The 17,226-nt window shown below is 43.3% G+C and overlaps 1 protein-coding gene across 1 annotated transcript in view; it reads left to right on the top strand.

The window, feature by feature from the left end:
* Positions 1-12,718: 12,718 nt before the first annotated feature.
* Positions 12,719-17,226, top strand: part of TAF4 (TATA-box binding protein associated factor 4) — a 38,473-nt gene continuing 33,965 nt past the window's right edge. Inside the window, exons 1-2 of the mRNA XM_075166643.1 lie at positions 12,719-13,078; positions 15,033-16,124. Coding sequence (XP_075022744.1) covers positions 12,763-13,078; positions 15,033-16,124 — 1,408 coding nt within the window. The 5' untranslated portion in view covers positions 12,719-12,762. The remainder of the gene's footprint in view (positions 13,079-15,032; positions 16,125-17,226) is intronic.

Below are 17,226 nucleotides of genomic sequence, written 5' to 3'. Positions count from 1 at the left end.
AAAAATTCCTTCAAAACAATAGGTGTTGTTTTCTCTTTTATTCCAGAAATAAATACAGAGATTGTAATACATGTAATACTGGTCTGTCCTCTCTCCCCTTTCTCTCCTTCTCTTTTTCTCAGTTTTGAATCTGTGCCTCAGACATTTCAATTTTGACATCTTTCATTCCACCCCCATATATCAAATTTAAAGTCAGTTTAACTCCTGGATTTAAATGAAATATTTTATAAAATGTCATAGTTTTAGGCTTGTGGGGGATTGGTTCTCTTAATTAGTACCTCCACTGTGTACTTAGTGGAACTGGCATAAATCTGCATTATTCCATTGCATTTCTCAGCAGTCCAAGTGCGTTGCACAGTCAAGACAAAATATATTTTGCCAATAAAGATGCGATGGCAGAGAGCTTAAACTTCTTATCCAGACCCACAAAGTTTGTGAGTGTCAAAGCAAGACCACAGTTTGGGCGTTGCTGTTTATTTCAATGCTCTAACTTACAAATGTAAGAGGAGGAAATGTTCGCCGTGAGTTTGGCTGAAAACAAACTTATTATTTTGTACAGATACACAGTCTTATAAGGTATGGTGTCAGTATCTGAGATTAAGCTTTACCTATAGAGATTAAAAAAGTAGCATTTTGAATTACCTACTAGATTTAACGGGCTCTTAATCTATAATTTTTAACCAGCTTTATTATAAATACATTCACATTAAAATAGTATAACTTTATTTCCTTGTTGCATGTATGCATTCAATACCACTTTTCCTACTGTAGTCAGTTTACTCTTTTCCCTGCTAAATCAATCATTTTCTATAGGGAAAGACAGTTCTTTATTATAATGCAAAATGATAATTTCTTTTTGTATCTCTGAAAATCCCAAAAGAAAAGAAATGCTGGAGAATTTTTCTGTTTGTGTAGCACTTCCATGTGGAAGATTCAAATTACCATGTGGGGATTTGAATTACCAGTCTGACTTCTAAACTCCTCAGTTTTTTAAGATAGGTTCAATATATCCACTTAAATTTATGGGATAAGCCAACAGTGCCGTTCTGCCCTGCCCAGTCTTTGCTGTTTGTACCTCATCTACAGGGCCTATTTATAAAAGTTGTGTTTGTTTACCTGAACCTATAGAGGTTAGAAGTCATTGGGACACTTTTGATGCAACAGAGTAAGGAGGGAACATACATTTACTTATTTTTATAAAACTGAAAAATCTTGGACATGCATGACATCTTTTATTAGAATGAACACAAACTGCTATTCCAGACTTTTTTCACACTCACATCACTATACTATAGCATCTACTTTACAAGCTGTGAAAATGAGACTAAAAAACCACTCAGTACTAGATATAAGACCAAGAACACAACCCAAAATCCTGTCTGCTGTTGCGATTCATTTCATCGTTGAAGCATGGGGAGATGGAGCAGTTAGAGAAGTGCAAATACCTTTTATACTGAGGCTTTCTGAATCACAAATGGCAAGACGAAGTTATCCTGGCTAACTAGGTGGTGATTTATTCACGGATGTGGAAGCTGGAGACAATTTGAAGAGATCCTTTCAAGAAGACAGGTAAATGGATAATGTATGTGATACAAAAAAGGTTGACAAAGCTGAAGTTTGCAGTTTGGTCACAAAAATTGAAGGATGAAGTCTTACAAGCCAGACCTAGATTCTAAAAAAGGTGTTTAGGCATCTATTTCCCATTCAAATGAGTAAGAGGATTCAGACCTAAGTTTAGAAATAATTAGGGCATAGAGATAGTTGTCTATCTAGGACAGTGGGGAGCACTGAACATAGCCTGAAATACAATGTTCCATTAGGAAAAATCTCTGACTGGTTTGTTTTTTTTTTTTTGCTGCATAGGCTGCTTTTTCTCAGGTAGTGTTGCGCTGAAGTGAACTGCAAGCCTCTGTGCATCCTTCTCACAGAGGCACTGATGTGAGGGGATGGGATGACAGCGGGATTTCATAAAGTTTTTTCAGACGTGAAGTGAGCAAAAGGTGGAGTGAAGAGCATGCTGAAAGGCGAACAGGAGAGAATAAACGGAGAAAGGAGGCAAAAAATTGTCTAAATTTAAGGGATGAAATGATTCTATGATTCTATGAAATGCTGCAGAGGATTAGCCTGTAAATAAAGATTTTGTAGGGTTTCAGATTTATGCATTAACTGGGAGAATAAGAATCTGTTATTTAGCTTCATGCCCAACTTTCCAAGAGGTTCAAGAGCTGCAGTGATAACCAATGATCTAAATCCACTTCTAAGCTGAAAAGAGTCCAAGTTACAACTAGACTATCACAACTGACCTGCTTGGTACACTTGACAGTAGTCTCAGTGGAGAGACTAAGGAGCAGATGGGAGTACAGCCTGATACATCGCTCTGTGGACAGTCTTTTCAGAACAAAATCATATGTTTTGGAGAGTACAAGTTGTATTCACTGCATATTTCAGACCCCTGGATGTTGCAGACTAGCAAATTTCACCATTCCCTGTACAGAAAACTATCTTTACTAACTGAGTTTGGCTGAAATTCCAGAAGTCTTGATAGCAGTGTTTCTTTAAGACCTCCTCCTTCTCTCTTTGTACTTCTTTCTCTCTCTACAAATTATTGAACACATTCAGGCCATCAGTGTTGAGCATTATTTCATTGGCAGTGAGGCTTGAATGGGGTTGAACCAAGACCCTGCTGCCCAGTTCTTGCTAGTGCAAATCAAATCATAGGACAACATATGTCATTGGGCTGAGAACATAGAGGAAGGAGCTCCTTTATTAGATGTTTTAGTTCAGAGACCTCATTTGCATTAATTCTCTATAGTGGACTCTGTTCTTGAGCCAAATAAATGAATCTCCCTCTCCTTACCTGTTTTACAAACGACTGGTAGATTCTGCTTCTTTCTGTTCAGCTAGGTAACGTATCATTTTACCTAGACTCGGCAGTATGCTGTTCTCTCCCTGTATAACATCTGCTGCAATTTTCATAGCGTGAATTGTTCTTGGACTTGTTTTAAAAGGCATGTTTCAGAAACGTCTTTGAGGATGTGAATTATTAGTCATTGTTTTACCTGCTAGGATGTTCTTCATTTGTGTTTGTTACTTTACTTTTTAAACTAAGACTAAACAGGCTTTGGAGTTTAAAGTTTATAAGTTTTAATTCAGGTTTAGGTTAAAGATATCAAGAATGGTAAAATAATTCATAGCAATAGGATTTTAGTGCAGTTTCAGAAAGTAATTTAAGTATGACAATAAACTGGCATTTAATCTCCTTCACAGTTTAGAAGCTAAACTGTAAATCAATCTTCACATAAGACAGCAGTGTCTCTCTGGCTGGTCAGTTCTAACTCATGCTTCTCCTTACTATTGTAGTATTCGTGTACACACTTCCCACATACACCTGAAAATTCTGACATTTACTGTTCCAAAGCCTTTGCATTATTTGTACTTCATACCTCATTTCTCTAGTACTTGATGTATGACAAGCATTTTATTAGTTAGTGCGCTTTTAAACCACATTTTCGTTCTGTAAAGTAACCCTAATAATAATATTTGAGATTTGGCATTTCAATTTTCTCACTTAATTCATATTAACATGCTTAATTTTTTTCCAGAGCGCCTCACAGCTTCATTTTGGACTCTGCATTTTAGTTAGCAGCCTCAGCATTTACTCTGCCCATGACATCACCTGTGACAAACTTCTAAAGGCTATCTGGGACATACAGTTGTTGGTAAGATATTTTGAAGGCAAAAGGTTTGTGCAAGTATAACTCAGAGCATAAACTGGTCTGGAGAATCTTAATTGTTATTGATGAAGCAGAAAGAACCCCAAGTAGAGTTGAGGGTGAGGTTGTAAGTTAGAAAAAAACATATCTTCTTGTATTCTAAACTGAAAGAAATCCGATATTTGCATCTACAAAAGAATGAACTGGAAGCTCAAAGTGACATTGTACTGAGTAACTTTTCAAATAACTATCTGAGCTGTAATAGGATAATAATGCACTCTGGTCTTTACAGAGCAAGAGTTCGTGATTCAGTCTCTGTGTGATGCAGGTAGCTCACTACTCCACCCAGATATAAAAGAGGATGGTGTGGCTTCTGTAGGAGAGATGATCCTTCTGAAATAAAAAGTTTGAATTTAGAACACCTAAAAGCAGTCAAACTGCAAGGGAAGGTTTAAGGGTTCTGTTTTCTGTGAATCTCTTTTAATGACAGGAAAGCTTTAGGAAGGGAGTAACTTGGCCCTGCACAGACTTTTTTCTTTCTCTTTGAGTCAGTGGAAATGCTGGTAATAGCACAGGGGTAAGAGCTAGCATGTTGTATGATCGTACCAACACATGTACCAGTATGCAACTTCACATAGCTTTTAAAGTTGCAAGGATGTTACGTTTGATGGGCTCTTGCTGGGGATAACGGTGTAGCAGGGATGGCTTCAGGCTGCCAAGTCGTACAATTCTACTTAGATGGCTTCATGTCAAGGAACAGTAATGAATGAGTAAACTTGCTGGCCCACTAAACTGTACAGAGCAGCAAAACTAGCTCCTTTTGCTCTGCTGAAAATAATTAAGAGAAACAAGTTTTATAGTTTCATAAAAACAATCTGACTTTCTTACACAAGAACGTACAAATTGTCTATTGCTTCCCTAACTAACCATCTTTCCTAAACAAGATGTTATATTTGTTGCCTGCCATTTTGTCTTAATAAATGGTTAGTTTACACAGATGGATGGGTTTACTGTCCTAGCTAGAAAATTAAGTAATAGTGACGGCAATGTTGTTACACTTCTGTGGTAATGGAAGAGTATTGCAAGTAACCCCAAACAGACAAAATTGACAATTTAACATAAAAACAATTTAACATAAAAAACTTGGCCCTCCGTCTGGGTGTGTCATTTCTTTTAGGTTGGAAGTTTTCCCCATCTTGTATTTTGAGAGATAAAATATTTGTCTGACTTGCTTCAAAACATGTACTACTTTATTCTGTCAGCTGTGGGAACACATCCCATATTTAATTGAGTTATTGGATTTGTTTGGAGTTTCAAAAATGAGCAAAAGCTCATTAAAGGAATAGGGGCAAGCCCTTGAACTCTGTCTCTGACAGTGAGAATATATTTTAGGTAGTGTAAGAAAGTAACCTATAGTCTGGAGTCATATCCCTAACTCTTTTAGACTGCTGGAGAATTCAGAAAAAAAACTTGTATAATAGCCTTTCGTGCTGTGTTTTCATTAAGTCTGAGGCAGCTCAATAAAGAAGCTACAGCATGATTTATTTTAATCAGTTATTACAGAGAAGTCATTAAAAAAAACCCTTGGCAAAATCTTGCTTACATACTTCTTGCATTCCAAATCCACAAAATGTTTAGATACAATCTCATTTCATTATAACCAAAACAAACCTCCTTTACTAGATTTCTTTCATTTTTTTCTTTAAATGATGGTGTTTCCATACCTCTTCTGTCTACACTGGCTTTCCAGTTCAGTGTCTTTTGTGTCTGTTTTCTTTATAATGTCGCTAAGATTAGTCAGGTTGCTCTGAAGAATCCTATCATCCCATAAGGCTTGGTAAGAGCATTTGGCAGACTATGAACTAGAGATGGAGTAGGGAAAATGATTTAGCCATTTTTGTCATCTAAAGATGACTTTCAGAAATGCTTGCACATGTAATTATTCTTCCAGTGCAAATCTACAAGAATCTGGATTTTGACCTACGAATTGTCCATACACTGAAAGTTTTACCAACTTTTTGGCCTGTTAGTTTCATTTGACATTTCTTACTGTTGAGCTAAAATCTCAAGGCACACACACACACACACACAATCGGCACACACACAATCGTCTTTTTAAATAACTCCTCTATTTTAAAAGAGGGGTGCCGTGGGGCTATTGAATGATTTAGACAGGGACATAAGGACAAAGAATGTGTCCAGCTCTGTTCCTGTAACTTACGATTTCTAGGCATTGTGGTAAAACAAATGCCTATCAAATTCCATAGGACAAATGTTTTCATGTACAGCAACTGGTGTTTCATGACTGACGTGGCATTAACTGACCTGGCACTGACCAAGAACAAACAAGATGAAGATTTATCTTCATTTTTTTCATTTATTTTAATTTATGTATTTTTGAAGGTGAGTAAGTGGAGGGAAGCATATAAAGAAAGAGGGTAACACCAATTGCCATAACTGCTCAGTTGTTAAACAAGTGTCCAGTAAAAACTCTTTCTGATGGGGCAAAAAGGCAATGATCTAAGGATGCTGTGTCATGGTATTGACTGGAAAAAATCAAGCAGTCTTCAGTTCTTTAAGGAGTTCCAGTTTGAAGAGTGCATGCTGCTCTGCTCTTGATGCACAGAATGGAAAGTATAGTAGCATCACACCAGCTTCACAGTCTACCTCCTCTGGCTCTTGGCTTCATCTATACACAGATGATTATTAGAGAGACGAGGGAGCAGTGCACAGCAGCACATATAGCATAATCAGTGACAAGAGAACAGTTAGTATATTGACATAGACAAAGAAATTTTCTGTGGCCTTTATATCTCAAGTTAAGTCATCCTAACTATACCTCTTAAGAGTGACCTGAGTGACCATTACTGTATGTCATGTGTGAAGCTGGACAGAGCTGTGAGCAGAACAGAAGCTACCTTCTGACCATAGCAGGCTACCAAGCTTGTGTCTGGAGGCCACAAACCAATTTGTCCATTGTTTTTTAAATTGCTGGGATCCTGAAGAGGATTAAAGGAAGACGAGGACCAGTGATCTGCACTGCTCAAAACGTAAACAGTGAGGACTGGTGGAGAGAATGTTAGATATTGAATAATGCTGGAAAACTCAGGGAAGAACTAGAACAGCTCTAAATCAAGAGGGCGCAAAAGAGTCCAGAACTGGAATATCCGTTGTATTAGTATACGTTTAGGTTGTCTGAGGGTATATTGTTGATAAAACATCCCTGGCAGGGTAATACTTTGCTCACGAAGAATCCCAGAATAATTGAAGCAAAAACTGCCAAAGTCACCTCTCACTAAAAAGAAATGTTTCAAACATATTCTAACAGATCCTGACTGTAAAATGTGCAAACTGGATTTCCAGTAATGAGACCCATCAGTAGGCACATTTTCTTGATATATTCTGTCAGAGTATCACTTGGAAATGGTGATTCAATTTTCCAAAAGTTACTTTAATTTGCTTAGAGAGGAAAGCATTTTCATTTTGCCCAGTCAGTTCAAATAATTTGCTAAATTCAAAATATGTGAAATTATTGAAGCTAGTTGTAGTGACCAGAAGAACCACTAATCTTTTAATAATATTTTTTTTCCCATGAATCATGTAGACTTGCACAAGAAATTTTTCAGAACAGATAAAACACAAATCTTTGTTGACATGCCTGCTTCTTGTCTCTTCCACAGACATAATTCTGGACATTTGCTAGTAATCTCCATTCAGAAAATTTGCTTAAAAAAATACCTGCTAGCTGCTGGGGTGTGTAGTTGGAAACTTCCATCTTCTTATACACGTGCTCCTTTTTCTTAGTAAAGTTCCCTAGCTCTTCCCTTCCAGATGAGTCTGGATATTGATACTTCCTATCTTGGCAAGCAGTAAGGAGCATGACGAGTTAGATTAAGCGCAGTTGGGAAGGAAAAACAGTATTCCACAGCTCTTTTATACTGTAAAGCCTTGAAGGCTTTTAAACAATAATACTTTATCCCACAGTATATTCTCTGGGCATCGTCTTTTGGGCACAGGATGTTGAGTTGCATGGACTTTGGTATGCCTCAGTACAGCCATACTTGAATAACGCCTATGTGAATTGCATGTAGCCTGTATTAGTGACAGTCTTCTAACTGTCTCATAAAAACTAGAGAGGATTGCCAAGGCAGTTGTGTGCTCAGCTAACTTTTCTTTTTGAAAATCAAGCTCATAAGTAGTCTTTCTCTAACAGATATTTTCTATGTATTTCCCAATTAATAACTAGCTATTGTTAAATACCTTGTTTTTAAAAAGAGGATATCCCTTAATCTGTCACGTAATACATTTATTCAATCATACCTCACTATAACGAAATATATTTTATGAAAAGAATTGTTTGTTTTTCTACTCCACTTCTGGAGTTCCAGTAACTGTTATGCAGATATAAACACTTAAATAAGTGGGTGGTTTTGCCGTACCTTTTCCATAGAAGCATTGTGCTAGGTGTTCTGTCTGGAACACTGAATTGCAGTCAAAGCATTGGAGCTTCTGTAGCTAGCAGAAACAGTCTAGTACGCATCAGGACGGACACTGTCCTTAGGTGGAAATAGGAGTGTAGGTAGGTATGATTATCGTAAAATAAAAAGGGACTGTACAGTTGCTTTCCAAATCTACTGTTCATCTCTCTATTTTACAATGCAAGGATTAAGACATTTTCCTGGAGCATACCGTACGTAATTTTGAATATTAATCCCTAACTATTAGGAGCATTAGTCTTCTTCAGGGATTCACCTAAGGACAGCTGAAGTACATGGGATGATTTTAAGATCAAGACTTTAACAGTATTTCGAGATTCCAAGAAGACAGTAAAGTGCAAAGAGGCACTAAAGGTGTTTTATTTATCTCCATGTCCATGTCTGTGCTAAATTCAAAGTAAAATGCTTAAAACAGGAATATTTTTCCTACAGATTGTCAAACATTTGTATTCCAGATGCATATGAAGTCTAGCTGGTTTTGCTGAACACTTGTTAGTGCAGACTGACACCCATTTGCAGAAGAATCGGCACATAGACTTTCAAGTTTACCAACTGGGAGCTTCTGCATAGGACTGCATCATCTTCAACAAGGCCTCCATTCGTTTATTTCCTTCTGACACTCTGTACTTATCAAATTGTACACTGAGCTCTTGTATGCCTCAAAAAAAATTGGAAATGGGGTACAAAGCAGAAAGGTAGGGTGAGATACTGGCTACAAGGACAGTGAAGCTTTCTGAATAAAACCAAAATTTGTGTGGATTCTGTCATCTTGTTTGACTGAACTTGTGGAATCAAGGTATTACTGGTTAGAACCCAACTTTCAGCATTTTAAATGATCAGTGCCTGGGTAAGGAGCAGAGAAAGGGACAAGAAAGGAGAGCAAAAAATCACCAGTCAAAACTATCACTATCGGTTTTTCATCTATTTATTGATGGGACTTCAGTATTCTGACTGGTCAGTTAAGACTCATAGGAGCTGTGTACAGAAAACCAAAAGCAACTCTCCTTCTCACAAACCATCTGTAGGCTTCTCCGATATGTCCCTTATCACCATAATCCATTCTGCTATCACCTCTGTGAGATGTTCCTGTAATGAATTCTAGGCTAACTACATTTTTAGAAAACAAACAGAAAGAGAATTGCATTACCACTTGTATCTTGAGACACAGTCTCTGTGCCATGATCTACATAGGGTAGTTCTAGGGGGAAAAAAAATGTATTTTAAATAATAATATACTAAAAGGAGCAGGTTAAAGGAACTGACAGTCCTCCATTTTCCCTGTATAGCTCCTGCTAGCTTCTACTCTTTGACACCAGAGAGAATCCATACGTGCCTATAATATTCAAGATCTTTTGATGTAATTGCTGATGGGTGAACTACATAGCATTCACTGTATGGTAAGTCTCACTATTTCTACACCAACACCGGTAATTACCAGTAATCCATTACTAGAATTCTTATACAAGTTGCTCTTTTATACCATTTAAAACAGAAGGTGAACAGTACAGTACAGAGGAGCTGGAATCCCAGTCCTGAAGAATCCAGTCTGGAAAGTTACTTCCAATGTCAAACAAAAGGCAGAGTGTATGAAAAGATAAATTATTCAGTAATGAATCCTACGCACTTATAATGCACAAGTTGTAATGAACCTCAGTTGCTCTTGTAATTTTGTAAAGTTGTTTACCTAATATGGTAGATATGCCATATGGTACACTAAAGCGAGCGTTAGAACAAGGACATGAAGATTTCTAGGTTTTTATTTCTGGTTTTGTATGCAACTGTAAACTACATTCAAGCTGTCCTGGAGTGCGAGCGGTAGAAGATAGGCTGCTCTGACCCTTCACGCTGCCTGCTACTGCCACTTGATGATTTCATCCACCTCTCGTGTCACTCTTCCTCCATCACTCCTGGGCACTACGGCCCAGCATTGGGCTGTACTCTTGGTTAGACGCCGTGAAAGAGAGACTTGCATCCACTCTGCACCTTCAGGCTGTAAATCTAGCTTTTTTACCCTTAATAAATCATTTGAACAGCTGATGTAGATTAACTCTTCCACGGTTTAGGGAATGTGACCAGACTTCTATTCTAGATAGTTCTTTGGTATGTTGCTTATAGAATTTCATGACAGCTAAAACTAGCAATGTTCTCGACTGTGGCAGCAGCAAACTGGTTGGGACTACCCTGCTTGAAGCAGCATTCCTGCCTTGTAAGAAACGGGCAACATGACCTACAATGACATCTGTAAAATCGCAGCTACTTTGCAGCATTGTAATCTGGCAAAAACGGATAAAATTGAAGTTAAAAGTCATAGAGAAGGAAAGGGCATTTTCTTTCTCTCCCTTGAGTTTCGAAAGATGACTGAGAAAAGCTGCAGAGCACAAAACATTTGAGAACAAGAATAAAAGATTAATGTAAAACTACTCAGAGAACTTAGGCAGTCCCTTCTAGTGATGCCACCTGATGAAGTGATCAGAGCCTTAGGAAAGGCTCAGCATTGTAGTTTTTACTCAGCAGCTGAAATCTACTGCAGGTGAGAGGAGGACATGAGAAACTAGAACGGTAATATCCCTTACCATAAGCTGTGAATTTCTAAGACTTTCAATTTAAAGACATTTACTCACACTATTATTTGAGGCCTATACATTAAGAACAAATATACTTTTCATGTTTCCCCTGCGAGCTGTTGGCAAACAGCTTCTCCCTTGTACACACGTTTGTGTATTTGGGGGCAAGTAAGACATGGGACAGTACTTCAGCACTGTTCCCATCACTCATGGGGTGAACCAGCGAGCAGAGCAATTTAATTCATGTTACAGTACTACAAATTAAGTGATCATCACAAATATGTAATGCAGGAAGCGTTGACACCCATGTTTGGGCAACCCTAAGTAGAAAATACGTTGTCTTTGACCTATTTAAAGCAATCCCTTCTCACAGATAACTCATAACTCTTACTCTTCCAAGTCTCCACCTTGGCAGCCTTCAGTCAGCCATCAGGCCAGTCAGTTCTCGGCATTGTCAGCCAGGGCATCAGCAGGTGCTGAGTCGGTCTCACTGCAACACAGTTCCAGCCTCTTATTCCACCCATTCCCAATATGTAAGAGCAAAGCTTATTCACTGAAATGAGAGGTGCTATTTTAAACTTGACACCCCTTAAAACTTGCCACATGCTACGATTTATCTTTCAGTTAATATTGTTCCAATAGTTCCATTTTCTGGGGAAACAGTGCTTGGCAAAAGAGAGCGTTTATTAAAAGGCAGGTTGTATTTTTATTTTAACTATATTTACTTCCTTTATGATGGTTGCACAATAAGGTCGAAGTACAGCTCCCTACTGTAAGGCCGGGGCTCGGCAAGACACGTCCACCTGCAGCCAGCGCCCGGCTGAGCACCCCCACACCCCTCCAGACCGAAGCCCGGCGCGATGGGGATGCGGCTGCGGCTGGGGCAGCCCTCGAGCAGGGGCAGGCTGCTGCGGCTCCCCGCCAAGTGCCGTTCTGCAGATGCACGGCTCTCCCCCCCAAGGGTTAAGCGGCCGCGGGGGTGTAACGCACGCTGACACACAGGCGGGGATCGTCCCCGGCGCGGCAGGGCCCCCGCCTCGCGGTGCCGGGCTCCGAGCTGCGAGTGGACCGTTTAAAATCGTGATCTCCCTCTCTTTTTATCCCTCCGCTCTTCCTTTTTCCTTCCCAGCGCCGAAATCGCAGCCACCCTCCCTCCTCGGGCGCGCTTTCCCGGGGCTCGCCCCAGCCCCTCCGCCGCGGGCCCAGCGTGCTGAGTCAGGCTGCTCAGGCCGCGGAGGGAAGCCTGCGGAGACCGCGCCTGGCACACGGCGGCGGCGGCGCCCGCCCGCCCCCGCGGCCCGGCCGGCAGGGCTGCTACCGCCGCGGCCGCACCGAGGGGCTGCAGCCCCCGGCCGCCTGGCGGGCTGCGGGGCCGCCCGCCGTTGCCAGCGGCGGAGGGAAGCGCGGGGGCCGGCGCGCTCCTCCTCGCCTGCTGCCCCCGCCCGAGGCTGGGCGTGGGGCCCGGCCGGCCGCCCGCCCTCCGCCCCCCCCGGCGCGCCGCCGGTGGATCAGTTACACGCAGCTGGCACAGGTGTGGGGCGCCCTTCAGACTCGCGCCGGCGGGGGAGACCCGGACGCAGGGAGCAGCAGGGAAACATGCAGCCATTTTGGGCCGAGGCAGACAAAGAGCCGCGGCCGCCCCCGCCGCTCCGCCGGCCGCCCGCACGGCCTCGCCCGCGCCTACAGCGGCGGCCCGCCGCCCCGCGCCGCCCGCCCCCCTCGCCAGCCCCCGGCCGCCGCGCCGCCACCGAGCCGCTGCCGCCCGACTCCCAACTAAGCCCTCGCAGCCATTTGCCCCGCCTTTTATAGGCGGCCGTCGGCCAATCAGCGGCGGGCGGAATCCCTCTCCGGCCGGTGATGTGAGGCTGGGCGCGCGCGCCTGCGCAGTCGGGGGGGCCGAGTGTGTGTGTGGGGTGGGGGGAGGGAGGGAGGAGTGAAAGGGGAGGGGGGGGAGGAGGGAGCAGCTCACAGGAACCCTCCAAAAAAAAGATGGCGGCGGGCTCGGATCTGCTGGATGAGGTTTTCCTGAACACGGAGGTGGATGAGAAGGTGGTGAGCGACCTGGTGGGCTCCCTGGAGTCCCAGCTGGCGGCCTCCGGCCACCACCACCAGCACCACAAGGCGCAGGAGCCCCTGAGGGCCGCTGGGGGGCTGCTGGGGAACCATGTTGTGAGCAGCAGCAGTAGCAGCAGCAGCCCTAGCCCTAGCCCTGGAGGAGTAGTAGTAGGAGGCAATGCTAATGCCCAAACAGAGAGCAGCAGCAGCAGCAAGATGGGACTGAGTGCCCCAGAGATCACAAAAGCAGGTAACATGGGCAGGGGTGGGGGGCTCTGAGGGAGAGGGGCCCTCCCCTCCCCCCACTCCCCAGCTCCGGCTGCCTCCTTCCCTCACTGCTTTCCCCCCTTTTCCCTCTCTCCTCCTTCTCGTTGTGGCAGGAGCGGGAGTGCAAAGGGTGGTATCGATCATATGGGGGAGAGCCTCCCCTCATCATGCCCCCTCGGTGTGTATCCGCGCCTCTGCTCCCTCCCCTTTATTTTCCCTCCTCGCTTCTGCTTACTAGAGGGTGTTTTATCATGTGTGGGGGCAACCACCCCGCAGAATAAGCCGGCAGTGCCCGTCCGTGACTCTGCCGGTCCCCTCTTCTTTTCCTGCCCTTGTTGCTGGAGTGTAAAAGGGCTCTCTCAATCTCGGGGGCTGAGGGAGGCAGAGCCCACCCCCTTGGTAATGGCTGTGCCTCCCATGCCGTCTGTGACTGCTCCCCTTCCCTTTCCAGGGGTGGAGGTTATGGGGGGGATTCCCTCTTGATAATGCCGCCTTAGCTGTCTGTGTAAATGCTCCTTCCCCTCCCCCTTCTCTGTTGCTGAAGTGCAAGGGGGTGTTATTAATCATGACACCTATTTCCTGTAGAGGAGGAAGCGAGGGGGGATTTCAAGGGGAGGAAGTCCCTCAAAATGCTTCCCCCCCATATCTGCCTGCCTGGATATTTCTCCCCCACCCCCTCCCTTGTTCCAGGGGCTCGGAGGGGGCATTCAACACCTCTCATTCCTCCTCTGCCCTCAAGGGGGTGTTGTCACAACACCAGGTCCCAGGAAGGGGGGGAATTCAGGCCACAACACCCCACCTTGTACAATGTCTTCTCCCACCCCCCCCCGTAGCTACCTGGGAATATTCTCCCTCTTCGTGTTGTGAAGATTGTAGGGGGATAGTGTGAAGGCTGGGACTAAAGGCTCACTACGTGAGAATGGAGGGAAGCTGTTTTTCAGGGGAATTAAAAAAAATGTCTCCCCAGAATCTCTCTGCAATTCCTCCCCTCCCCCCCCCTTTTTTTTTTTTGCTTTCTTTCTTGTTGCTGAAGTGTAAGAAGATATTACAGACCTTCTGTCATGTTTAATCAAGCTCTTCTAGGAGGATCTCCTTAACCCTTATAACATGCATCTCAGTATTTGTCTGTCACTATTCTTTTCCCATTTCTGTCTCCTTAGGGCCAGGACCTGGACTGTGTGTGATTGTACTTGTGATAACACCAGGCCTCATCAAGGGGCAGGAAGATTATTCAGGACAAGAAGCTACATCATCTTGTCCCTTCTCAAAACCAGCTTTGCTTTTTATTTATTTATTTTTAACTATCTCTGGCTGAGGGAACTTCAGATCCAGAAGAACAAATTCTGTAGTAAAGTGGAGGGGTCTCCTGGTAACCTGCTCCAGGCCTTGCAGTACTTCTTATCTTGCCAGGCTGATGTTTTTCCTTTCACTTTTTCATATTTTGCTGTTGTTGAGCCTTCTGATCTAACTGACGTACTCTGTAGGAGATGAAAGGATTAGAGAGTAACGTGTGCTGGGCATAGGGAATATGTCTTATTAACATGTCTTCCATGGCCATTTTTCCCTCCTTGCAGTTGCAGTCCTGTTGCTAAATGTGATGTCAGGTTCTAGAATGGGGAAGAGGTCTAAGGTGATCTTCCTCCTCCCTTCCCTTGGTTCATATCAAATCTGTTTTCCTTATTTTGTCTTACTGTAGAGTTGAAAGCAGGGCTATTGCAATGAATATTGAATCTGTCAGTCTTGGGGGGAAATTGGAGGCTTCAAGATGATGTCTTCAAAGCCATCTTCGGTTTCAATGTACTCTGTCCCATTTTCTTGGCTCCAGGCAGGCAGGCTGGGAGATAGAGAAGACTTGGTGATGGAGGGTGAACATCCTGTCTTCGCTGGACTTCTCTTCTTGCTCATTCTCTCTGTTTAACCTTGTTGTTGTTTTGCAGGAGCTGGAGGAGTGCAAGGGGGCGTTATTAATCATAACACCAGGTCCCAGACTTCAGCTCTGGATGGAGCCACCACAACGAGCACCAGCACCACCACTGCAGCAGCAGGAGGAGGATCTGAAGTCACTGCTGCTCCAGGGACCCTCAGTCAGGGCAAATCGGTGGTTATCAGCACCATGGCAACTGCCTTGTCCACCAGGAATGGCAAGATTGGGACCACAACAGTGCAAACTCTGAATGGGAGTAACGTGGTGATGAACTCTCACCACACAGGAAGTGCTGCTTTCTCTGGGACTCCTGTGACTGCTAACCCCGCTTCTGCACCTGCTGTTGCCCCTCTCGTTAACAATGGACCTGGATCTGTGGGGAAAGGAAATACTGTTAATGCTGTTTTGCCGTCAGCTTCCAACACTGTCATCCAGACTTCTTTCCTTAATACTGCTGTGTCCTCTGCATCTTCCTCCTCGCCCACAGTTATCTCCTCGCAGCCACCACCAAGCATTGGAACTGGGGCGCCTACGGTAACGCTCGTGAGGCCACCGATTCACACAGCAGGACCCACAGTAGCTGCAGCTGGTGCAGCCACTCAAAATGGGAGCAATACTGTGATCAATTCAACCATCAGTGTGGGGAGTTTTCCTGCTGTTGCTACAGCCACTGTGGGATCTGGAGTTTCCCTCCAGACATCGCTTGTGAACAGCCAGTCTGGTTCCACTGTGCCAGCAGCTCCCGCCACACAGGTCATCAAATCTGAGTCTCCTAAAACTATAGTCCAGGCAGTATCCCAACAGCAGACGCTGGCTACTGGTGGCCAGCCCAGTACTACAGGGGGTAACATGATTATTGGGCAAACTATGCAAGCTGGGCTCTCCAATGTTGCTCCCAATCCTGGTGGGATACCTCCTGCAGCTCCTGGCACCCCCACAGGAATGGCTAAAGGCACTGCCAATACCGTGGCACAAAGTCTGCCAAGGACTCCAACAGCAACTACGAGTGGAATCAGAGCAACTTTGACTCCTACAGTTTTAGCACCTCGTTTGCCTCAGCCACCTCAGAATCCAACTAACATTCAGAATTTTCAGTTACCACCAGGTAAGTAAGAGGATTGAGGGGTTTTGTTTTGGAAGCATATTTCTTGCAGGAAGGAAGGTATCCAAATAAGATTTCTTGCTGTTTAATTCTGAATTGTGGAAAATACATTACACTTAACAATGAGAATCGTCTGGTTTTGAGTAGTAGAATAGTAGCATTCCACTACTTAACATATGATTTTGGGTGACCAAAAAGTCTTTTCAGCAGTAATAATTTGAAAATAATTCTGCCTGGTATCTTTGTTACAATGTGAGTGTAGATGAAGCTGCAAACTGTCAAAGCGTGACAATGGAATATTATCAAATGAAGTGTTGCTATTTCATTTGCACGTAAGGCATTTTGACTTTTAAGGCGGTTTTGTCAGTAGTTCATATAACCTTCGCGTGCTGTTCAGTTCCCTCTCTGTCCCTGCATGCCCCCAGTACCACAGAGCACTCATGAATAGAGAAGCAGCAGATACGACACAAGAAAACTACCTTCTTTTGCTTTAAATACCTTCAAAGCCTGACTTAAAAACTCGCAGATTTGAAGTTTATGGTGATCTTTTTAGTCACTGGAGTTCTGACACAAAAGGCAGCCTTCCTATGTCCTTACCTCACCCTGTTGTGTCTAGGGTTGCAGCTTTTGTAGTAGCTAGTCTCGTGCTTAGTGCTGAGCATCTCTAGACAAGGAATCTAGTCTTGAACTCAGTGGGTGAGTAAAAAGCAGGATGAGAAGCATTTCTTTTCTGAGAACTATTTTGTCCCTCCTTAAATATCCTAGATTTGGAGATTCGAGGTTATATATTTGCTATTATTTTGAACCAGACTTGTACTTGGATCCAGTTTCATTTTTAACTGAAAATACTTGTGTGAACCTACACATAGTTTCCTGTCTTTTTACTAATATATAGTAATAGCTGTATTCTTACTATTCACTGTTTTCAGGGCAGTATACAAAGAACAATTAATTAAATTTTACTACTAGTACCGAATAAAATCAGTGGTGGTTGTGTATCATCTATTTCAATTGGTCTTAGTACATCTACTGAAACTCCTAACCAACCTTAAAGCAATGCACCTGTCACATAACGTAGATCAGAAACCATACTGTGTTACTACAC

This window comes from Calonectris borealis, chromosome 17, assembly GCF_964195595.1.
Source record: "Calonectris borealis chromosome 17, bCalBor7.hap1.2, whole genome shotgun sequence".
Classification (NCBI taxonomy): Eukaryota; Metazoa; Chordata; class Aves; order Procellariiformes; family Procellariidae; genus Calonectris; species Calonectris borealis.
The sequence above is the reverse complement of the archived record's forward strand: the minus strand, read 5'-3'. Positions and strand labels throughout refer to the sequence as shown.